We start from the raw sequence: 24,751 nt of genomic DNA, 5'->3' as shown, positions 1-24,751 counted from the left end.
GGTAAATAGTAGGTATTTATTTGAAATGAAAAAAAAAAAACCTTAAGTACCTGGACAATTGCATTAACCATGAATTGTAACTGTCTACCTTTCTGCATCAGACAGAGATACAATGAACACCCAGAATCACAGATTGCACACTAGATAGGACTTCTTCAGGCCCTTTACATAACCACCAGAGAAACAGATATCGGATTTTGCAATATAGTACAAAAGTCCACAATCAATCCAGTCTTAGCCAGTATCTTCAATTTACTTCTGTTGCTGTACAAATGATTGGCCGTTCCTAGGGCTTACAGGTTAATAACAGGACAAAAATATACATGGCACTGACACAAAAAGTCAGCTGTGTTAATGGTCATGCAACAAGTAACCAAACTTGCTGAAATTAAAAATACTTTCTAAAAACAGTTTTAACAGCGTAAATATTTTTATACACAGTTTGTTTACCAAAACAAAATGTATTTAAATGATACAAAGCAAAAATAAGTTTCTACCACCTTTATACATATAAGAAAGTGCAAAATAACTTATCTAGAGTGTTTTGCTATTCTCCAGAGGGCTGGCTGCTAGGGGCAGCTACTTCTTGTCTTCAAAAGCATGACGTCACACTTGCACGCTACACATGCGGGTGTGTCGAGTACGTGGGTGAGCAGTGGGTGGATGGGTGAAGGGTGAACAGAGGTCAGGCTGCAGCCCTGTGAGGTACTTAGAAAAAGAATGCAGACCACAGGAAGGTGGACACACAGCATGTGTACAGGTGAGCAGGTTGGCACAGAACATGGAGGGACAGACAGCCAGACGAGCAATGAAGCCAATGGACGTGAGCCCAGTGCCCCATGTGAGTGGCTCTGTGATTTCTGCAGAAGTGAAAAGAAAACAAAAACCAAAACCGGATGGAAACAAGACAGTTGCCCACAGCACCAGCTACCAGAGGAAATGACATTGTGAGTGAGGGGTTTGCTTTCCACTGACTAGTTATGGGAGTTGGGCCGGGAAGTTTAAGAGTGTTCACCCCATAGCAGGTCAGGTAAGACAGTGGGACAAGCTTCGAGTGGCTACACACATTCCAAGATTCAAGTCTTGAGAACACCTCTGCCATGGGGTATGGGTAACCGTGGGTCATGGGCCACAGGAGGGGCGCTGCTTTTCAAAAGTGTAAAGTAACACTATTGTAAAGTGTCCAGAGGCAGCCAGGGCCAGCCCACCACCATGCAAAAGCAGTTTCTGCCAAGGAGGAATACCAGCGTCCTTCGAAAGACCAGATGGGGGTGGGAGGTGGGGCGGCGGGGTGTGAGACACCGAAAAGGAGGAGAAAGCAAAGCAACTTTTCTTCAAGTGAAAAGTGTTAATGCCGACAATCCTTTTATTCACGTGTGTATTTGAGCGTTTAGAAATGGAAGTGTTTGAGTCAATTTTGATATGTATCACAGACTGGAGGCTGGAACCTATAGAGGAAGGTTTAAATTTGGAAGCATAAGGCACTAAAGCAGCCTTCGCGGTTTCTCCTGGAGACCTGCTTATCAGGAAGAACAAATCTGTCCTCAAGCTGCTTTCAGCCCACAGGGTACAAGGTCACTGCTGTACCACATGCCTGTTTCTGGACACATGTGCATATATGTGCATTTTAGTGCATAAGTGTGCCTGTCACCAGGGCTAACGATGGAGTGCTGGGGAAGCCAAGCCACTGTCCTTTGCGTGAAACCTCCCTCCGTGAGGGTGTCAAGGCCTGGCCTTTCGTTCTTGGGCCATTAGTGACTCCATGTTGTTCAGATCACAGGGCTTTTAGAATTGTTCATAGTATTAGTGCTAAGTATCTGAAAATGTTAAAATCTAGATTAATTGTTTTGATTTCATATATATATATATTTATATTTATGTACATAACACACATTTAAAAAATCCCACCACCAAAGCCATTTTTCTACAAACTTATCTCTTCGCCCTGACCAGCTTTCATCCTTCTGAATTTGTGTGTTCTGTATCCAACTAGTAGAACAAATTAAATAACTAAATATTAAAATACTGTAATTATATTCATAGCAAAACCAAAAAAATAGACATCGATGCAGTATAAACCCCACCGTTTCCAGGTAGATGGCATGAAATGGTAAAGTTCATTTAAGCACTTCTGACGTGATCCAGTTTTACAAGTGTTAATTCTGTACACTTTTTTTTCCTGAAAATAAGTTGTAGTAGAACACACATGTCCCCAAATGCACACACTTGTTCTGTTCTATGCAGAGAAGCTAATTTGGGGTAACATGCAAATATATTTCTGTTAACGGAGGCAGGGCTGTGCCCTGCCTGACATGGATCCTGTGATCCCCATTCTGTGATGCTGAGGTGTACTGGGCCCACAGGCCACAGGTCAGTTTAAGGGGTCTGTCTCATAACTACAACACTGTAGTGGTAGACAGCCTCAAACTGGTGCTCGGTTATTTGCACGTTACCTTAAGACCAGACCTCTTTCCTCCCACACTAGCTCCTAAAGCAGGGCTACATTATTTTGGTTACTAGCCTATTTTAAGTGGAGACACTGTGGGCAACTTGAAAGAAATGATATCAGGCACACAGGCTTGTTCTGAACAGGAAAAAATATTACAGATAATGTCTTTGAGGATTAAAAAAAACCCCATATTTATAATTGAGAGACATTAGACAGACCTTAATGGTTCATTGAGTTAGTGGCTTAGTTTGAACTCTCATGTTACAGGCAATTAGGTCCTTATTTAGAAAAAAAAAAAAGGCCTTTATACCTATTTACAATATACACAGCTGCTTGCAAAGAAGTCAGATTTACAACCATTTTCTAGAAGCCTTTTTTTTTTTTTTAAAGTTTTTGTGGATTTTTCCAAATAAGGATGAATAGCTCTATAAAAATGAGAACAGGAAAGACAGTGGAGAGCACGGAGTCTGCTCTTGGAGACAGCTATGCTACGGGATACTCAGGTTCCAAGACGCTCCTGGGAACCACCTTGCCTTCTTCTTGTGCTGCATTGTGCCCGCGCCGGTCGCCGGCCTCGGAACCCGTGATCCAATGATCCCTTTGAGTTCAACACTTCAAACACTCAGTGTGAAGAGCTGTGTAAACGGAGTCTGCTTCAGGGCCTTTGGAGCAGGCATGAGGAGCTCCCTGAGGCCGTGGTCTCTTTCATCCTCCACCTCAGCAGTTCCGAGGCCCGTCGTCTGCCCCCCTCTCATGCTGTAAGCTATAGTAACAGTTCTGACAGACACGCACGGGGGACGAGATTTTCAGGCGCTTGATTTCTGACTGAAACCGACTGCACCTAAAGGAGAGGGAGCACAACGTTAGTTCCTGGTCGTCCCCGAGAGCTGCCACTGGGTGACAGGCTCACGAGTGCGGTGAGAACGGCAGTCTGCTGGCAGAGGGCTCCATCTGGTGCAGCGTCCAGGCTGGACCGGTTGGCGCTCATGCTGCTGACCCATGACGCTGCATCAACAGCCTATCGCGATGCCATGGGGCCATTTATTTGAGCAGAGAAAACTAGAAAAGCAGAACAAAGTGAGGGTTCATACAAAGGCTGAGAAGCTGCTGCAGCCGCTGCCCTGAACTCCAGCAACTTTTAACTGCCTTAGAAGTCACTGGTCTGAACCAGTGAGACAGCTGCTGGAGGCATGAGCCGTCTGCATATGGTCTTTCTCTGTGTGGCCTGTTTCACTTAGCACAAGTGTTCCTCAGTTTCATCTGCTCTGGGACATTTGCAATTGGTCACGGTGGAGCTACGCTGTGGGGGCAGTGTTGCCTTATGCTGGGGTTTCAGATTCTTCATGTTTTTATACTGAGATATGTAAATTTTATGGAGCTGCACTGGTTCTCATTATCAACCTGACACATAAGTCACCTCGGAAAAGTCTCAACTGAAGGACTGCCTTCGTCCAGCTGGCTTATGGACAACCAAGTGCTTAAGAGGGTCACTGGGCTGGCTATGACAGATTTTGTGCAAACGCTCAGGAGTGAGGCGGTTCTCAGCAGCAGAGAGCAGGAAGGCTGTGGGCCAGGCTCTACTTCCTACAGAGCTTCCCTCTGGGTCTGGTCAGTGCTGCCAACAACCTTCACCACACACGAGAGCAGTGGGTAACGTCAGGGATGACCGATACCTACTATTTGGAAAGCACTCTCGAGAGCCGCGACGTGAGCTGCTGAGCATCACACTGCTGTGTTCTACCTGTAACTACAGGGTCAGAGCACAGGCCATGTGACAGGACCATCCGCCCTACCCCACACAGGTCCCAATCTGAAAGGCTGACAGGCCTGTTCCTCCTAATTCATCTTGCAATCCACTTCCTGGAATAAGTAAGTAGTAATTACACACCTTAACCCCCTCCCCAGCTCTCCTTTGTTTCCATACTTGATATGGATAATATTGGGTCCTGGCAGCTCTCAGGGCAGGGAGATCCATCTTTTAGCCACAGAGAACAAGTTCAGAGGGTTCCAGTCATTTACTTGAGGTCACAGTGAACATTTCAGAGTCAGTGCAAAGGCAGTGACTCACCAGAAACCATGCGTTGCCTATGAAACCTCAGAACTTGCCTTAGAAAAGGATTATAAAGGAGTTTCTGTGAAGCATTTAGACTGAGGTACTGTGGGTGTCAGAATGCAGATCTCTTGTGTGTGTGCTAGGCGAGGGTTTCTGTAACCAAGGCATGACAAGTTCACGTTCACTCTGGGCCAAGAGAGCCTCTTGCCTTATGACCCAGTGCAGACACCAAATAGACTAAAGTAAAACTTGCAAACCTTAAGAGAAAATTACACATACACACACACACACACACACACACACACACACACACACACACACACTGCAAATATAGTAAGTGAAACCACACCAAAACTGGGACCTTTGTACTAGACAGCACAAATGCAAATTTAAATACAAGCCACATGCTTGCAGGAGATATGTGCATGACACACGGAAGGCTCAGAGTCCAGGGCACAGAGGGAACTCAAGAGCAAAGGGACACAGCAAAGGGAGAAAAGAGGAGACAAACCCACAAGGAAAATGGGGAGTCTCCCAGTAGCATCTGAAAAGATCCCCAGTGTCCCCAGCATTGAGGCTAAGGCACCGAGGCCCATGTCTTCAGCCATTAGACAGGCAAAAGGGCAACGGCTTGGCAGTAACATGGAGGACGAAGAATCTGGAAGGCTCTGAAGCAGCGGCAGTAACGCAAAAGTGTTCTAAGTTATTTACAAGACATGGTTAAGATCCGGAGTCAAGTCAGTATCCTTTTAAGTCAGTGTCCTCTGGGACACTCTCTTCCAGCTCCAGGAGAGGAAATCTGGCACTTAGACCAGAACATACACTGTAGCTTTACGTTATAGCAAAATGGAAAGACAGCACCGAGAATCATTAGGTGGTGAGTGTAAGGGACATACATCCCTACACAATCCCAGCATACGGTTAAAGCAGATATACCACAATAATTGATATTTGTGGATAGATTTTTAAAAATGGCGTACAGAAAAATGCAAACAGTGTACAGTGTAAAGCCAAGAGACAAAACGCTGTGTGCAGAGTCACAAACTCTGAGGGGAGTACAGGGCAGTAAGGTGCTACCAGGGAAGGTGGGGAGGGACAGAAGGTCTGTGTAGGGCAGACACGCACATATCTTGTGTGCTTCTAGAACAATCCTAGTGGGAAGCACATGCGCGCTAACATTGGGCTGATAGCTGTTTCTGTACTCTCTGTGAGGGACATAGCTCATGGTCGTAGGAAAGTAAAGGGCAGAAGTGACAATGGGTTTACATAAACCCTCACCCCACAGAGGACACAGCATGCAAATCAGCACTCGTGCAGGGTGCAGCGCAGCCAGAAAACTCACTTCTGACAGAAGAGCTGCCCGCAGTTCCTGCAATGGTGCCTTCTCTCTGTGAGGGAGAAGCGTACGGAGCATCCTGAGCAGCTGTCGCCACCTTCATCCTTCACCCAGTGGTCAGCAGCGGAACGGCCAGGCTGGTCACTCACAGACCAGCTGAACACTCGGCCTCGACTGTCACCCACCAGGATCCTGCTGTGATCCCTGTGCAAAACATGAGAGGGCCTTTGGTCCAGGGCTCAGGGCAGGGGAAGGGTGTTCAGAGGGAGTCCCAATTCCCTCAAAGGAAGTTAAAGAAGACAAAAACTTATTTTTCCATTTCAAGTTCCTTTGGCTCAACACTTGCTGTGTCTTTGAAGCACACAGACAACACACTGGTTTATTTGTTGAGAAAATCTACACTGTCACGCGCCCACGTCCGCCGGCCGAAACAGGCGTGCAACAAAAACAGATTCTTCTGCGGACAACCTTTATTGTACAGCACTCTGAGCAGGGGACTTCTTGAGCAGGAAACTTCTCTCTGAGCAGGGGATCTCTCTAGGTGCTTGCCTGGTGGGATCTCCCGCAATCTCCTCACGTGGGGGAGAAATGCACTGCTTATATATGCCTAAGAGACTTGTGTTGCTACCTGATTGGTGCATCCTCCTGTAGCTCAATTACGTGCCCCGAGATTGGGCTGACTTATGTGGTTGCCAAGCAACACGAGGGGAAAGGTTTTTGTAGGCTGAACAATGGGCGGGAAGCTGGCGCCATCTATTGGCGCCAACAGCTTCCTACACTACACAGTGGCAAATTTCAGACCAGAGGCACCAGAACAGCTAGGCTGACATGTGCCTCAAGGACCTGGTTAAAATGTGGGTCCCTAGCCATGCCAAATTACCCAGAAAGGGAGATGGCTCTTACTTGGAGACACCCAATGCGGTGACCTCAGCAGGATGTGTGTTGTCCTTTCGATCAAAGGCCGTGTGCATAGTCAGTTTGCTTCTGAACACCAGCTGCCGCTCCCATCGGTACCCTGAAACGGAGAAGTGTGAGACACAGACAAACGAAACCTAGGGAGTTACATGAATCAAGGAAGCTTCTGGACTGTGTTTTCTTTTTTATAACATGCCTCGCTTGATCTATAGGAGAACTGTAGGAGGCCTCTGTCTTTGGCTCAGGCAGAGCTGATCCCCAAGGGAGCTGGACCCTATAGCCCAACACAGGACCAGTCACAGCACTCCCGGGCAGGGAGAAAGACACCAGACCTCAAGTTACCAGGTTTCAATCTGCTGTAATTCCGTGCTTCGATGGGGTTGGTGTGGGAGTGGGCGAGGGAGCCCTGCAGATGCGCTCTGGTCTGGCCCTCAGAATAGTTCACAAATATGAAGCCGTCTTTCTCGTCAAGACTGAGCTGGTCGGACCAGCGCCTGGAGTCGTCCGAGCCACTGTCCGTACACCAAGTGGCAGTAGCTCTGCAGGAGGCTGCCCGAGGCCTGTGGCTGGTGCTGCTGGGCTGGCTGGGCGTGTCCTTAGGATCCTGACTGACACTGGGCTCTTCTGCTTCAGAATCGCTGCTGTCTTCATCTTGGGCTTGCTGCCCTGGGTAAAGCATTGGGGAAACGAGATGGCAGACTCAGTTAGTGCTATGCTGGTCTCTGTTCCTTTTCAAAGTTTTGCATCTCCCCACACCGTTCCTTACTGCCTCCAGTAACGTCTCTCAAAGGGAAGGTCCACGGGGAAAGTGAGCAAGTGGACACGAGAGGAATGGAGAGAGAGCACGAGTGCTAGTGAGCCTCGTGCACACACACCTACTTACACGCTAGCAACACGAACATGCTAGGTGGTTTACCCTCACTTCTAAGCTGCCGAGGGACAGCTTTGATCTGCAGTGAGCCACGCTGGCCTTGAATCTCACTGCTGAGTCCTTCTCTGTGGACTTTTCTCTTGCACATGGAGGATGACACTTGCTGTCTCAATGTCCTGAGTCCCGCCCTTCTTCCACCCCACGGATACCTTTTAGCCATCCACTAAAGAAACCTGAGTCACTTCGGGGGCTCCATCATCCAACGCCTTGGACAAAACAGGTGACCCAACAGTTACTGATTCAAAATTCTCAATTTTATGGTCTTCCTACCAGCACTTCACATAACCTCCTCTGAAGCTGCAGTTGAGCCTGCGGGAACTTACATATCTGATGTAAGAATCAAAATGAGATGCTTATGTGTTTCTTTTTCAGGCACAGAAAGCAGGTTCTGAGTTTACCAAGAACAACTGCACCCTTCTGGGAATGCGCCTTTCTGGGTGTGACACAGTTCCTTGTGTCATCAAAATCATTTTCATCAAATCAAAACCTGATGCTTCCCAGTTAGTCACTAGTGCCAGGCCAGGGAGAGATGCAGGGCAGGACAACGCTGGCTCTGTGGTGCCGTCCGCAGTCATTCTGCACATAAATCACCTGGCTGCTTCACCAGAAAACTGGAAGTGCTTCAGAAATAACAGGTGTGGTCTTCAGGGTCAGGTGGGTGAGGACGATGTTTGGCCTATACGCAGTGAAGAGCCTGGCAGTCTCCTGACTCCGCCCACAGTCACTGCACGGGCGGGGCACAGCAGCTGTAGAGCTGAGATGCAGGCCCTTGAACTGTGGGGAAACTACTCCTGTATTTAGCTTGCAAGGTAGATGCCAACTATGTCCGCACTACTTGGAGGGGGTGAGAGCAGTGTGTGCAGCGCCCAGCCTTGTCCGCTTGGACTATTCTGTGTGAGGTTTCCACGGTGACCGAAATACACACAATGGCTATGTCAAGTACCTATCTGTGCCTCCGGGCAGCCTTCCTGCATCTCCAGGTCTTCAACGGGTTCAGGAGCTGGTGTTTCAGGAACCTGCAAGAACTCCATCCTCCAGAACTGCGGGGAAATAATGTGGACACAGCAACACTCAGGAAACAGACTGGATTCGGTGAACGTTAGATCATGAAGGTATGCTCTAAGGGTTAGGTGAAACTGTGAGGCCAGTTACCTCACCAGAGAGGAGCCTGGCCGAGACACGTTAAAATCATGGTCAGTGTGGTGGGCTGAATGGCATGTATGGCTCTCAGTCAGTGGGCTGCTCAGGAAGGGTCAGGAGCGGTGGTCTTGTTGGCAGAGGTGGGTCACCTGGGGTGGTTGGGCTTTGAGCTTTCACAAGATTCACAGCCCAGGCCTGCTCTCCTCCCTTCTTCTTTCTCCCTAACCCCTTTACTCATGTAAGTGCTCAGCTCCTGCTCACGGCCTGCCTGCCTGCTGCCAAGCTCCCAGGCATGACTCACCCTCTGAAACGGTAAGCCCTCAACTAAATGCTTTCTTCTGTAGGTTGCCTTGGTCATGGCATCTTCACAGAAAGAGAACAGTAACTAAGATAGACAGCTACATAAGTCCACTTCCGTTTCCTACAAAAACCTCTCCAAGTCTTGTGTGATGAATACAAACCCACCTCAAGCATATTTGTCTGTGGCAATTTTGGTAATGTCTTACACATTTTGCCTCAAGAGTGCAGGCAGGGGTGTCCCTGAGGACAGCTGGCTGAGCCACCGCATGTGACTTGGGAGTGGAGTCAACTTCACTGTCTCTAAGCTTGGCCTGTAATTAAGGAGGGTGATAATTGATCACCCAGCTTTGACAAAGGGCACAATGAAGGGAAACAGGCCCAAAAGGGGAAAAATACATAGCTATAAAGGCGTGTGTACGTATGTGGGTGGTGTGTGTGTATGTGTGTGTTTGTGTGCGGGTGGAGCGTAGCTTTCTCTCTGAGGTTACTTACACGGACCACTCCGTCGGAGTGTCCTGTCACGATGACATTCTGCGTGTCCCACTCGTTCATCTCAGACATGCAGCAGCAGACAATCTGCTGGCTCCTGCCTGTGAACGTGTTCACACTCACAATGGGGTTCCCGTTGATGCTCCACACGTGGATGTATGTGCCAGCACAGGACACAATGTCCCCCTAAGAAGAAGAAGAGGAGCTTGTTACTCTTTCCCTGAGCCTCACAGCACAGGTCTAGCTCTCAAAACCTTTCAGTCCTTAGACTAGTGGCCGAATGACTTAAGGTAACCTGGAGTCCAGTGCTTGCTGATCTAAATGTCTCTATAGAATTCAAAGCTGAGTCCCTGCTGGGCACCTCCTGCCTGGGCTGAGCTCTCTCCCCCGGGAAACTGTGTCCCAAAGATGAGAGAAACCATTTTGATTAGGATCAGGACTTCCTCTGGGTGTGGCCAGAATCTAGTCCTGCTTCTCATTAGGGAATCGAGCCCTCGACTAACTTAAGGAACTCACACACCAAGAGCAGAGGGAAGGATGAGGTCCGGCGTGCTGCTTGTCTCCTTGGTGACTGAGAAGACAGACGAAGCCTACGGACTACTGTACCAGCGCCTGTGAACTCTGAACTCACAGCAAGCGAGCATCTGGGGATTAGTACTTTTACTCTACATTGTAAGTGAGCAATGTGGATATATTGTCACTTAAAATTTCAACAGAACTCTTACACGCTTGATGAGTCCCACGATTTCCTCATCCCTAGAGAAGTGTACTCTACAGTGTTTTATTTTCATTGACTCTTGAACTCTTTAACGTGTGCAGTGGTGAGTGGATTTTCAGGGGGAAAACCTGTTGCCTGGGTTATAATCTTTAACACCCATTTCCTTTTCAAGCGACTCATTAACTGAGCAGACAAAGTGGGTGTCTGACAGAAAACAGGCTCGGTGTGCGTTCGGTTTGGCAGTGCGTTTTCTCAGCCTGCTACTCACTGTCAGCTCATTAATGCAGAGAGCGGAGACAGGAGCTCGGTGGCCGCGGAGCTGGGTTAGAAACGACAGTTTGTTCAGGTCCCAGATGATGCAGGTTCGGTCTCGGGACCCGCTGACAATTATGTGGTAGGCTAGGGATGCTGTGGCACAGGTGACAGTATCAGTGTGGCCAAGTAGAGCCTACAAAAGACAACAGCAAGAAACCAGGCTGGTCACACGGTAGGGTGTGGTGGGGTAATTTGCCGACTCCACACCTGTACGTGCATCAGCAGAAGACCATGTTCACAACCATAGGGTCGGATGCCAGGACAGGTGAGGCAACAGTCTATGTTTCTCTCCACCTTTACACTCTTCTTGGAGGGAGGAAAAATGTGACCTAGATCTTTGAAGGAAGAGGAAATACCAGTCGAAACTGGCTTGGGTTTTTTTTTTCCACTCTTCTCATGTGATCATGTACTGATTACGGGTCCCAGTGAGGAGACTATTTAGACAATTCTGAAGACCTGCAATTTTAAAAGGTATAAGGACCAAGCTCAACTATTATATTATCCCTAAGTGAAGAAATTAAGATTGCACTGTTACTGTGACCCTAAAAGAAATCAGGGGAGCACGGTCTTGTGGTGCTGCAGCCCTGCTGAGTGAGACTGAGCTCCCACACCCGCAGCTATGCTGAGCAAGCACAGAAAGCAGTTTAAAGTCCCCACTCCATAAAGTCCCCACTCCACAATGCTGGCACATGAGCCTCAAAGTATTTCACACAGGGAGCCTGGTCAGACAAACGCATCAACAGCCTCGTGCGACCCTGCTGAGACCGCCTTCACATGGCCAATCCCAGTGGGACCAAGGAGCTTTGGTCTCTGTGAAAGGTTGTTCTATTCTACAAGGGATTTAATTCTTTCCATATATGCCTGATGCAGTTTGATTTGCTGTGGAGTCAGATTTGAACTTAAGTTTGGCTTGATCTCAAAGGTAACGTTGGCATGCCTTTTATTTTCACTTCAGTTGAGGCTCAGAGCTCTGTGTGATGCCCTAAACATGGCAGGTACTGACTGAACAGATAGATAAAGCTCTTAAACTGCTTCTTAAATTACATCCTAAAAACGCAGATGCACTGTCCTTGTCTAAGTGCGCCTATGATAAATCCTCAGATGGCAGTGTTACGGAACAGCTGAATGCAGAGAAGACGGTTCAGTGGGCAAAGGAGCTTAAGCTCAGGCCTGGTGCCCTGAGTTCAATTCTTAGAGTCCGTGTAAAGTTAGGGGAGGGGACGGACTCCACAAAACCGCTTAGATAAAAACAAAGAAATAAAAACCCTTTATATTAATTAACAATCAACAACAGAATCTTACGAATTAAATGATCAGAATACTTGTCAGCAACACCATGGGGATTTTTCTGGACACATGAATGAACTTCATGTCCTTAGGCATGACAAATGACAGAAGAAACAAACTAAGATGTGCTGGTCCAGATTAAGTAGAGGCCACAGTAAAAGGGCATTAACATGAACCCACAGCAAATATAACCTGGCTTGTAAACCATGCAGTGTACATATAATTTCTAAGAAACATTTGTATTTCTTAGCTATGCTGAAATACAGTCCCTAAATGCAACTTCCTTTAGATTTAAGAGGCAGTTTTTGAGGAGTAAGCATAGTGTGACTATTGAAAACAACAAGTTTGGGTCAGGTGTGATGGCACACACACTCTACTCCAACAACCAGGCAGCTGGGGCCACGAGTCTCAGGGCGGCCTAGACTACACAACTGGACACAATCTTAAGCAAAAAACAATATATGCCTTACCTACCATAGCCAAACCCTGTTGTAGATTGTCTGGCAGCTGTTTGTATTACTACAACAAAGCCCTCTTCCACCTCAACCAGGTTCTGGTTTTGTCTGCCAAGTCTGGAGTGGCTCTGGCTTAAGGAGGCCCTCTGTAGTTACTGGGGCCTGGTCGTTTGAGCACGAATGCGCCCACCCTTCCCTCAAATTGCACCATTACCTGCTTGAGCGTCAGGGGCTTGGCCTTTTCTTTGGAGGTGCCCATCTCCCAGACACACACCACTGTGCTTGTTCCACCGGTGATGACGAGCTTGGGGTTGGGGCAAACTGCACAGAGAATCTGGCCCCATTCAGACAAACATTCATAAACAGTCACTGCCTGTAAACAAAGGAGGTGTAAGCCACATATCACCAAGTGCTGCAGATTTCAGCAATGTGAGGGGCAGAGTTCGGTCCCGAGGGAAGGCCTCAGGAGGTAGCTCATTCTTGGCTGGGTTCAGTTACAGTTGACAGGGTTCAGTTACAGCGACAGTTCCATGCAAATTCTACCCTGAACTGCCCAAGATCATCTAAACTACAGTGGCTGCTAAGCACCAAATTTGAAAGACTGTTTTCAACAGTCTGTTTTTTTTTATCCAGTGTGAGGGAAAAGTGATGTTCAAGTCGTGTGATCAGAATGGTAAAGGACAGGTATGCTGTAGCCAAGTATAATGCAACAAAGGGAGCACATGCTTGTTTAGGGAGCACTCTGCCTAATGAGAACAGTGTCCATTATAACCAGAGGGCTAGACAGTCTATCTGGGTGGAGAATTCCTCAGAGGCCACTAGAGATCATGGATTTGCTTCTCCTAGACTCAGCAGCTTTTGATGTGTGGGATGGGATTCCTTTAGGGTGCTGACATGGCAAGTGACCAGATTGTGACTTGCCAAAAAGAGGCAATTAAGGCTGCAGAAATGGTGAGCCTTCGCTGGCTAGGATCTTAGGAGAACTCTCGGAGTGGTAGGGGAGCTAGAATCTGGATGGTGGAGGGGAGCCATCATACCCACTTCACACATTTCCAAAACCACTTGTTCAGGCAACATAACTAAGTGCTCTGCTACCTGAAGCAGGAAGTCCGGTCTGGGTTCTCCCTGCCTGTGAAGCTTGGTTGTTCGGATCATGAAGGGGCAAAGCTGGAGGGAAGCAATGAATACCTTGTCTGACTCGTAGGTCCCCAGTCTGCAGCTGAGGTCTGCGTATCCCCAGGCGAAGGTCTTGTTCCACGCAGGTGGGATGAGCACCTTGTTCTGCTCCACCGCCAGAATGCCTTTATCTGTGCATACGATTTGCCCCACAGGCTCTTTGAGTTCTACAGAGAGATCATTGCATTAAGACAGTGGGGACTGAGGATCTCAGTCTCACACACCAGGAGAGCATCCCGACCAGAAGACTGAAAAGATTTCAACGGTAGAGCTAGGGGCCCGCATCTCACCTTTCACGGGTGTTAGGGAAGGCCTCAGGTTGTCTAGGTGATGGAAAAAGATCTTGTCACTGGTGGCTCCTGGTGGGACAGAGATGCCTATGTTGTCTCCATTCAGCCGACTCCGTACTCGCTTTGGTGGATGAGGCTTTTTAAACAACTGAAGAGGACAACACACTTGATGGGATAATGGACTCAGCCTTTTTTATGCCAAACGTGTTCTTCCCACTGACAAGCTTTACAAGGGTCGTATACTATATATCCCCACTTCTTGTTTGAGGAGAGCTGTTCAAAAGGCTAAGAAAATTGTGACACACGGAAGCCCCAGTGTCACAGCCAGGGTTAGCATGCTCACTACCAAGCTGAATGAATTTTCTGCAAAGATACAGTGTACTCAAACGACAAGCTGACCGAGAATCATTTCACAGTGACGTTCAGTTAGGCGGTTCTCCATAACCTGATCCACTCTGTCCCTGAAGGCAGGCAGGCCCTCTAACAGGATTCATTCCTGCCCTTCACAGCCGTCCCTAATGTGACTTAACAACGCCTCTTTGGTGTCTTTGAGGTGCTCACAGTTTGCTGTCAGTCTGTGACCCTGTCTTTCATTTGAGGGAAGAGTGCAAAGAGGCAAAGAAGACCCCGAGTGCCCACGCCGCAGTGACCGGGGCAGAGATAGGACAAGGTACTTGCTCTGTTGGGCTCAGTTGTATCTTTTTGCAATGAAACATTTTTGGAAAAAAATGTTTTGTTTTGTTTTTGCTCATTGTTTCTATAAGACTAAAAATGTTAAAAGTTCACTTAAAGACTCTTCGGAGTCTCTGAAGCACTCATATTTCAGCTCGGCTGGACACTTCCTGGAGGAAAGTGTCTGAGCCCTGGGATGAACCAGTGAGCCCTCACTGGACTGCTAGAGAACAGGGCAAACACCCGCATAGGGAGGGCAATGGGCCGCAGCGGTTACTGTCTACACATCTGAGAGCCGCAGAAACACACGTTATGAAACACACCTGGACTAGGCACTGAAGAACTTCTACGAGAAGTCCGTGCTGGCTACTTTTTTGTTAACCCAGTATAAGCTGGAGTCACTTGGGAAGAAAGAACCTCAACTGAGAAAAATTTCCCAGCCAGGCTGGCCAGTGGGTCATTTTCCTGATTAATGATTGCTTGGTCCACTGTGGGCGGTGCTACTCCTGGGCTGGTGGTTCTGGAGTGTATAAGCAAGTAGTATGAGCAAGCCACAGGAAGTAAGCCAGCAAGCACAACTCTTCCGTGGCCCCTGCTTCAGTTCCTGTCTCCAGTTCCCTTCCCTGGATGAAGCTGTAAGATAAAATACCCCCTACCTTCCTCCACCCCACCCCAAGTTACTGTTTGTCCATAGAGTTTATCACAGCAGTAGAAATCCTAACAAAAACAAAGATGAAGGCTAAGTGCAAAGTCATAGCCATGTAAAGTTATGTACCTACTGTGAAGTGACCATACAATCTAGGTATGAAAGTATTTTCTTATATTTAATGGAGTGTTAGAAATAAGTTTCTTGGCCTCTTATGCCAACGGTACAGACATCTTTTTAAAAGATATTATGAAATTTTGTGTGCATGCACGTGTGTGCCACAAGTGCCCTCAAAGGTCAGAAGAGGGAGTCAGAATCCCCTAGAGCTAGAGTTATGATAGCCTTGAGCTACGGTGTGGGTGCTGGAAACTGAACTGGGGTCCCACGTGGCAGCAGTGTGTCTTGATGTTTGTTGAATATATTTGTCCCACAGAGCACCTGCCCTTTGAACCCCCAGGAAGGAGCAAAGGGCCAACTAAGGAGGGAGGGAAGTAACACCAGTACTCTGGTCTGAAGGTACACTCATTTCTTCGTGGGAGGAACAGCCCGCACCATGAGAACTCTGTACTGGCTGTCCTCTAGTCTGTCCCTGCTTTTCCACAGAAGGCTCGCCAGTGTTCTGTGTGTTTCCTGCGTCAACACCAGAAACCTCAGAGCTGGCAAACCAGCAGATAGGAGCTCACTCCAGACAGAACAGGTACAGGATGAACTGAGAAGGCCGGACCTCTAAGTGCAGAGCCACCAGGCCTCATCACAGGCAGGTGGCATGAGCAGCCTGACCCTGCCTGTGTCCTCATGGCCTTGTGGCCATTCATGGTATTTCCCACTGTCCTCTGTGCCCTGCATGGCAGGGATGAAGGAAGGAGGTTTGCTCCTCACTGACTTCAATGCACTGCTGGTCTCCAGTCTGACTGCTGAGGGCCCTGGCTCTTAGCCGGTACTTCCAGGGTTCAGAGGGTGGGGAGGCACCCACTGTCCCGGCCAGTCCTACCATGTAGAGCCCTTTATTCTCTCCATCAATGTGGCTCGGACATTACAATAGACTTTCATGAGGATTAGTTTTAAGTATTGACGTGGCTTGACCTAGAGTCACCTAGAAGTGATCCTGAGGAGCCATCTAGATCAAACTGGCCTCAGAGCATGTCTGCGGGGGTTGTTCTGAACACCTTACTACCGCCAGCACAGCACCCTCAAGTGTTAGCCACTGAGTTCCTGCCTTTGAGTGTAAACGCCGTATGGACTGGCTGCTTCATGCGCATGCTCCAGCCTTGGCCTCCTGATGGACCCGGACCGGGAGCCGCCAGAGGAAAGAAGATCTTTCTTCCCTAAGCTGCTCTTTCCAGGGTACTCTACCCCAGCAAGGACACCTAAACAGTGGCTAGGTTCTGCTTCTCCATCTGCGTTCCTCTGCAGTGTGTGCATGTGCGAGCGTGTGTGTGCACCGTGCAACATCAAGCCATCTACTGAATTGAATGGGTGAACTGCCTAACTGAGTTTTAACTACTTGTATGACCAATGAGAAGAAATATAGCACACCTACAAAATGAACCAGACCCAGTAATGACAGGAACACCCATACCTGCTTAGGGATCTGACCGAAGTTGTTAATGAAGCCGATGGTGGCCGTCTCCTTCAGCGGGTCGTTTATGTTGTAGATGTCCACTTGACCCTCATAGAAAAGGTGATGAAAGACGTTCACAGCCTCTACTGCAGCGGGGCCCTGCTGCTTGTAGCCAAAGATCAGGTCGATCCACTCGTGCAGGTGGGCACTCACGTAATCACACTCCAGAGCCTGTGATGCCAAAAAGGGTGGACTCACTGCCTGGCTTTTATTACTTGTTCCCAATGTAAACGAAACGTGGCTGTGGTTGACGGGTTAAACTACTTAAGAGCCACAAGGACAATACAAGTAACTTAAAGTATGCACAGCACACTGCTCAAGTTCCTCTCTCCACACAGTGGTCACCGGCCAACTGAGTCACAACCTTCCTTACCTCCCGGTGGACTCGGATGAACTCTCTTGGGTCCCCCTTTGCCCAAGGGGGAAGAATGACATCACCGAGCTTGGTACCGTTCTGCTTACAGCCTGAGTGTTGGACACAGTAGAATAAAATGTAAGGGTGAGTCCAGTGGTTAGCTTCCTACTGAAGAGACAGAAATCCCACGCCACATTCATTACCACAGCACACCCCCTTCCCCTTTTCTGAGGCTAACCCTTTCCTGAGACTATCTGCCAGGGTGTCTCTCTAAGGCTGCTCCCTAGAGCACACCTCAGAAAGACTGCAGACTGTTTGCAAAACTCAAGTGTCCTTTGGAAAGCTGACATTACACAGTTACACAGCTCCTACCTGGTAAGACTCCTCAGCTCTGCTGGGCTAAGCTTGCTGTTCTCTAACACAGCAGTTTCTAGAATGCTGCCTGCTGGGGCATACGCACAGCTACCAGAGTATTTTATCATAACTTTGTACTTGAGGTTTCTCATCTTTTGATACTGTGTGTGTGTGTGTGTGTGTGTGTGTGTGTGTGTGTGTGTGTGTGTGAGAGAGAGAGAGAGAGAGAGAGAGAGAGAGAGAGAGAGAGAGATACTGATTTTGAAGTTTTCAAAGAAGTTCCCAGAAGCAAGGATCAGCAAATCATGACCCAAGAAACAGTAATGGAAGCCAAACAGCCTTCATTTATCTGCCAGGTAACAGCAGACACACTGAGCATGACATTTTTCTTTCAACACTTGCTCATTTAGTCCTTCCCTCCCCCTCTCTGGAAAACAGGACACTCACAGGATAAGGAAACATGATTTAACCTATCTTGGAATTCTAGTTTCATAACGTGTGAGCATATAAACAACAATACGTCAGGTAACACACTAGATTGGAATGACACATGAGGTTTTACACATCACCCCTGACCATGAGTAGATTTTCTACTGTAGTGATTCTCACATTTTTATTCCACCGTTTTTCCACCGAAACAAGCCCCTGACTACTGGTTGCTGCCTGTGTCAGTGTTAGGCCTCCAGGGGACACTGGGACACTGAACCTGCTCTCTGGCTGGAGAGCACTCTCCTATTTACATGCACAGGGGAGTCAGCACAGGAGGGTGGATCACAGCAGTGTGACAATGACATGCTTCCCTCCACCTCTCCTGCCAGCATTCCTCCCAAGCCCCACATACCTAGATCAAAGTTGTTAGAATTGAACAGGAATTCCGGCAAGTAGAAGAATTCGGGGATAAGTTCTTTCACATCCGCCATGTTGTGCTTTGATGCTGAGTACCAGGCCTCACGCACACTGTGGAACATCCGGTCTGCCAGGTCAAAGTGGCCACCCTGTGGGCAGGATGAAGCACGCCTCCATTAGGGAACCACGGTGCCACCAAGTTTCTATCAAGTTGAAGGGCTTAAAAACCTCAAATACCTTTGGCTACATTCTGATTTCTTGCCATCCTACATTAAGTAGTCAAAACTTTACAATCTATCTTTCTGGTGCATTCTCTACAAAGGATGCCTAGTATGTCTGTTTTGTAGTTAAAGCAAAATTCAAATATGAAGATTATACAAATTCACTTAAAATATTAGACTTTAGGGAGACGGTTAAGACCAGAAGGAGATGAAAATTCTTTCACAGTTCTGAAGTCCAGGTACACACAAGTGCTTGGCTAATTCTGCCTTTTACTCTAGTTACAAAGTAACAGGTTTCCATGCAGGATTGTTTCACATTTGATTTTGGTTGATTCCCTGACTTCCTTGTCATGTTAATAGAAATTAGTGTGGCACCTACGTTTTCACAGCCACGGGGTATAAGGTTACGAGAGGTTAATACTTGAAAAACAAGTTAGGGAGCACTTTTACGTACCCAGCACCCCCCTAGACACGCCAGCTTCTAGCTCGATCCTGACTGTGCTTTAGTGAGCACGAGGGAGCTGTCTACGACAGTCCCTATAGGAGAATGCCAATGGCCGCCTGCTCTGGACGATTTCTAACTTCATTCCCAGCTCCACTCTGAGAGCCCCTACCTTTGCTGTCCTCACCTCCCAACCAGGCATATGGCTGCGGTGGGTCTTGTCCACTCCATGTTTGGGAGTCTGCAGGAGCTCAGACCTCCCTAAGCAGCCTCTGCCTCCCTCCTTTCCACTCCTCCTCGGTCTTTCTGACACACTTGATCAGGCTCTAAAAGCATTTCACGATCACTAAGACCAATTCACAATCACTAAGACCAATGTTTAACTGTCTCCTTACCTGAAACCCTGCAAGTACAAAATAGAGCTTTGTCCCCAACCTCTGATGTCCTTTCTAACATCCAAAAAGGGACCAATGCAAAGCAGGAATTCACCAAGTGTGTACTGAACAGTGACAGAGAATGTGGAGGGGACAATGGTAACCACAGACAGAGCATATGGGCTTTTAAAATAAAACACGTGCTGACTTCAACCAGTTAAGACTAAACTCCCTCTCCCTGGCTGGAATATTTATGCTTTAACCACAGGATCCTGAACTTGTTCACTCTAAATGAATTCTAGCTATTTATCAATGTAAGCCTAATGGAATTTCAGTTTTGTTCTGAATGACCAACTTGTCACTGGTAAAGCTCGGGTCGGTGTTCCTTAGAAAAGAACATTCTTGGAAAGACAATTTTTAAATAAAAGCAATTTAATAAGGATGGAAGAAATTTAAAATTTGAGTCTTACCTGAAGTCGTAAGAATATCTGTGTGAAAGGCTCCATTCTTACAAGATACGAGGCCACGATCATTGCCGATGAATAGTGGGTGCCGTAGTGGTATGCTGGGGTCTCCCCTGCTCCAGACAGTTGGAACATCATTAAAAACAAATGAGAAAATGAGAAAGGTGAGTGTGGTGCTAACCAGGAGGGCTGGAAATGTTAGCAATTGTGACGGGAAGCCAGAACACCAAAGGCAGCTGGCTATACACAGCGACACTTTGATCACACTACTCTACAGGGCCGTTACCAGCCAGCACCCGGATAAGCAAACGTGTCTGCTGCTGTCCGTCTGGGCCTCCCCGTCACTTCTAACTGCAGGCTGTCTTCCACTGCAGCAGAATGCTGACATGGTAGCTACTTGTTTATTAGGTTATGGCTCTGTAATTAAATAGTTCTGCTGTCTATGAATGCAGCGCAATAGATATATTATTGTGTATCTTTCTTGGCAGGTGGGGTAGGGAGAGGGAGAGAAAGAAAATGGGCACAGGCTTAAATTCAAGATTCTCTTCCCTTTGCTTTATGTACTTGAGAGGGAAAAGCAGTAGTCATAACAAATACTACACTGTACCTTTCACAAATACCATCAATTCACAATTTAAAGTGAAGAGAGTTCTAAAAGGTACCTCAGTGAAATTAAAGGAGACACAAGAAATGAATGTGTATTTCTGGAACTAAGGAATGTTAGAGACAGGGTTTTTGCCAGCACTCTGCAGACAGCTACAGGCATCTTCTAGAGAGATCACACACTGCATGAACACGGCTGGATTTCTGCTGTATGACAGCAGGCGTGCACATCTCAGCACCCGGAGGACATACCCACGGGTGTCAGGGCAGTAAACAGTGTTTACTTCTGACAGTGACATACGGAGCCAAGGCAGAAGGCTCTCCTCACCATTGGGATCCTCCCAGTCCTTGTAACGCTTCTTGTACTGGGCCAGCCGCTCGTCCGTCTGTGCGCCCATCGGCTTAGCCAGGTTCCTGAATGTCTTAGGGTTAGTGAGGTCAACTTCCTGAAACACAAAACAAACCCCAATGGCAGGTTACCAGGCACCCTCTCTCCTCCCCAGCACGGATGCAACGGCCGAAGGGGCAGGGACCCTACCTGTGGCCCGGATAGGCAGAATTGGAGTTAGAGAAAAGTTTGAGAAAAAAAAAGGAAACTAAACAAAAGTCTGTGGTCAGTTTACCTCGGAGTCGTAATCCGCGAGGATCCAGGGGAAGACCGGGTACTGCATAAGATCGTTGTAAGATCTGCCGGCAAGGGTGTTCAAGTGCATCAGATACTGAAAGTTGCTGATTTCACCTCTCTTAGGAAAGATAATAAAGACCCATCTTAGAGCAATGAATTATCTCTGATGTTTAAAAAACTTTATATGCAAAAATGAACATAAAAAAAGATTTCAATACAACAATTCCTCCCACCCCCCATCTTAAAGAGAGGAATGTTTCCTTTTGTGGACCATGAGGTGCAAGACCCTTTGGGGTGCGCTGTTCTCACCTCCCATCTCTGCGTCACAGACTTCTCTCCGACCAGAGTGCTGAGTAAGCCAGACCTACACAGCAGGAAACCAAGTGTGGGTCAGAGCTGCAGGCAGAGCAGCTTTGCGATGGAGCCATCCCACCCACCGACCACACCTCTCCTCAGCCCACACATGGCTCTGCTGGCATGGGACATGAAATTGCTTTGGAGGCCTGTGATGAGCACTCTGAAACAGGAACTATATGAACCAAAGGAAAACCCAGAAGGTGTCACCTAGACCAAGGCAGGCATTGTTCCTGAGTCAGCAGAGGTGCCCCGGGATGAGGGAGTGTGTATACCACTGATCACCATGAGCACAAGAGCTAGAAGAGCCCCATCTAGTCTGACTTTCTAATTCTCACTACAGTTTGATGTAAACGATTCAAAGACATTATAGAAGAATAGAAATATGCAGTAATCTCTACACAGTAGGCTCACAGCTCCTGAGACGGACCTCGGGTAAGGAACTGACAGTGAGGACTTATGGCAGGGTAACACAGCAGCTCAGTTCTTTTAAAAATGTATGGACTACCTTTCTGTGTGCGCACTCTGTCAGAACATTATAACGTACTATTTAAGGTTATCACTACTGAGTACTGAAAGTTAGTCACTGGTTCATCATCTGAAGGCACCTCGGTGGCGCATACCAGGGTTAGTGCTACAAGTGTCATTCTTCAAGCATATATATGTACATGCAGAACTGTCTCTGCAAACTAGCTAGAACATTCTGCACTATGGTAAGACAGGAGGGGAACTCTCTCTCACCATATTTATATTAACAACAAAAATGTCTGGAACTTCTAGAACCTGTTCCTGAGGCTAACAAGTGTACACACTTAATTTTTTTTTTTTTTTTTTTTTTTTTTTTTTTTTTTTTTGCTATTGCTTGAAGAAAAATTAAAGGCAACGGTTTATCAACTTAATATATTTTCATGTACACAGGTTAGGAAAAAACATTCATTTATAAAAGACAGAATCTCTATCAAGTTTTTCCATCTTCTCTGTGTGGTTTGTAAGCTAGTCTCCCAACACAGCTTCTTTCCAGGTGGCTCATCACCTGCAAACAGCGGGGAGTGTGTGGAACGTGGCACGGCTGTGGCCCGGGAACCTGAGGGAAACTACAGAGGGTCTGCAGCAGAGCAAGAGTTTCAACTTAAAGAGTGGACGGGCAAGCTGCAACAGCCGAGGCGGAATCAAGCTCTCATCACAGAGCTCGCTCGCCCCTGCAGCCTGAGGACAAGAACTAGGGAAGAGCGGGCACAAGACAGGAGTAAGTCACTGACGCACAAGTGTATGCTTAATGAGATACACAATTATTTACAGCAAGAGACCATCCTGACAGACACAGTGTAGGTGTGCTCTTAACGAGATATACAACAAGAAGCCATTTTATATAATCTAAAATTTAAACAGTTAATTCTGAAAGCTGGCATCTATTCAAACAACCCAATCCAATGAGGGTAGGACACGGATGGGGGATTTCTGTGTATCAGTTTGGTCCTGTAATGCAGAGAATCGGAGAATTTATACAGTTTATTTCACTACAGGCAGTCTGCCCAGACTAAGAGAAATGACATTTAGTGCTGTACGAAAACCTGCTTTCCAGGTAGCATTAAATAAATAAATAAATTAGAGAATGTTTTATACACATGGCAGATAGGGGAGTAAGTGAAGGGTTAAGTTTATAAAGGGGCCTTTAGAGGGTGAAAAATATTCAAATGCAGAACTAAAAGAATAAAAGCTTGTATTTCAAGAATTTAATTGTTTTCCATAGCAACTGATGAAAAACCCCCACAATTCTCTCGAGACAGAAGTCATCTTAACTTCACAGTGCAATCATTGAGCGAGCACCACAGTACCTACCCTTGTTCCACACTGGTGTTTGGTCTCTGCCCGGACACTGACTCTGAGCTGTCGGTGAGAGAAGGCACAACTGCCAGGAACCTGCAATAATTTAAATAACACATGAAGCCTCAGCAGGGACCTAATGGTGCCCAGAGAAGAGCAATCCTCAGAGCTTCACTGATCCTGCCCATTAGCAAGTAAACGGCAGGCAAAGGGAGACATGACCAGGATGCTGACTATGAGGGCCCTTAGCACCAGTGTGCAGGAATAGAGTCAACACAGGTGGTGCTCACAAGGGACTTCAGCTAAGTAATAAGCTGACAGTGGGCAGGACACAGCCGGACAAATGCTAAACCAGACTTCACTAAGTGAAGAGACATTCGAGGTACAGCCACATGGTTAGCTTTCTGCAGATGCTCAGGTATCAGTATGAAAAGATCTCATCTCAAAGAGGCACAATTGTAGGAGCATCCTCAAAAGGATGCAGACCTTCAAGTTGGACTTGACGGAATTTCTGAAGGGAAGACTAGCACATCTGTTCCCAGCACCCAGTAGGTGTGACAGTTAACAGCACTGTCTCTGCAGTAAGGTGAGGATGGGGACCCACAGCTTTATCCACTCCCTCACACTGGGGGATGGTAGGATGAGTGAGAGCACACCTCAGCTTTATCTGTTCTCACACCGGAGGAGTTTCAATCACTACTCAGTCTAGGGCGAATTTAAAGGACACTCACATGTTCATACAGATTACACTGTTACCTGTAGCTAACTACAAACATAGTTTAAAAACTTGGTACAAAGATGTTGAGTGGAAAATTCCAGGAAAAAGAAACCTCAAGTTTGAAATGACTTTCATTACTATACACCGATGCAGCTGTTGCATTTACTTTGTTGCTGTTACTTTCATTACTATACACCGATGCAGCTGTTGCATTTACTTTGTTGTTGTTACTTTCATTACTATACACTGATGCAGCTGTTGCATTTACTTTGTTGTTGTTACTTTCATTACTATACACCGATGCAGCTGTTGCATTTACTTTGTTGTTAGTCTGTTGTTCTGCCTAATTTACAAGTTAAATCTTGTTCTGGAAGTACATACAGGATATGAAAAAGTGTTTCTAGGACTCAGTACCATCTGTAGGTCCCCAAGGATTGTCTGGCAGGTCCCCACCATATAAAAGGGGGACAGCGGGCATTGCACTACAGTGACACGCAGCTCCAACATTCCTCCTGTACCGGGGACTCTGTCTTTTCTGACTCACATGTTAACAAAAACACCATGAGTATGTGCTGTTAGGTCTCACCAATGAGGAAACGTGCTTAGAACTGAGCAGTAGCTCTAAGCGGCTGTGCTTTGTTTTCAACAGAAAGCATTCAACTTTCCCTCTAGGGCACTGCAGACTCTCAAGTGGATAGGATTTCTACCAGAGCTCAGCTCTGGAGCCCCACAGCACGGTAAAGAGAAAAGCAGAACATTTTGAACCGGCAATGTTACT

General features: G+C 47.2%; 1 protein-coding gene across 3 annotated transcripts in view; it reads right to left on the bottom strand.

Annotated features, from left to right (window-relative positions):
- WDFY3 (WD repeat and FYVE domain containing 3) overlaps positions 1-24,751 on the bottom strand; it is a 217,632-nt gene continuing 192,881 nt past the window's right edge. For all 3 annotated transcript variants that reach the window (XM_080924896.1, XM_080924897.1, XM_080924898.1), the window contains exons 50-67: positions 23,271-23,351; positions 21,387-21,441; positions 21,076-21,195; positions 20,781-20,898; positions 19,856-19,962; positions 18,344-18,497; positions 17,167-17,258; positions 16,752-16,964; positions 13,855-14,002; positions 13,577-13,731; positions 12,603-12,761; positions 10,600-10,779; positions 9,617-9,799; positions 8,628-8,724; positions 7,096-7,419; positions 6,742-6,853; positions 5,845-6,042; positions 1-3,290 (exon numbers count right to left, since the gene is read on the bottom strand). In XM_080924896.1, the coding sequence (XP_080781022.1) occupies positions 3,167-3,290; positions 5,845-6,042; positions 6,742-6,853; positions 7,096-7,419; positions 8,628-8,724; positions 9,617-9,799; positions 10,600-10,779; positions 12,603-12,761; positions 13,577-13,731; positions 13,855-14,002; positions 16,752-16,964; positions 17,167-17,258; positions 18,344-18,497; positions 19,856-19,962; positions 20,781-20,898; positions 21,076-21,195; positions 21,387-21,441; positions 23,271-23,351 (2,620 nt within the window). In that variant the 3' untranslated portion in view covers positions 1-3,166. The remainder of the gene's footprint in view (positions 3,291-5,844; positions 6,043-6,741; positions 6,854-7,095; positions 7,420-8,627; positions 8,725-9,616; positions 9,800-10,599; positions 10,780-12,602; positions 12,762-13,576; positions 13,732-13,854; positions 14,003-16,751; positions 16,965-17,166; positions 17,259-18,343; positions 18,498-19,855; positions 19,963-20,780; positions 20,899-21,075; positions 21,196-21,386; positions 21,442-23,270; positions 23,352-24,751) is intronic.

The sequence above is a fragment of the Micromys minutus genome (assembly GCF_963924665.1).
Source record: "Micromys minutus genome assembly, chromosome: 11".
NCBI lineage: Eukaryota > Metazoa > Chordata > Mammalia > Rodentia > Muridae > Micromys > Micromys minutus.
Note: the sequence above shows the minus strand (reverse complement) of the source record. Positions and strands in the feature narration are given on the sequence as shown.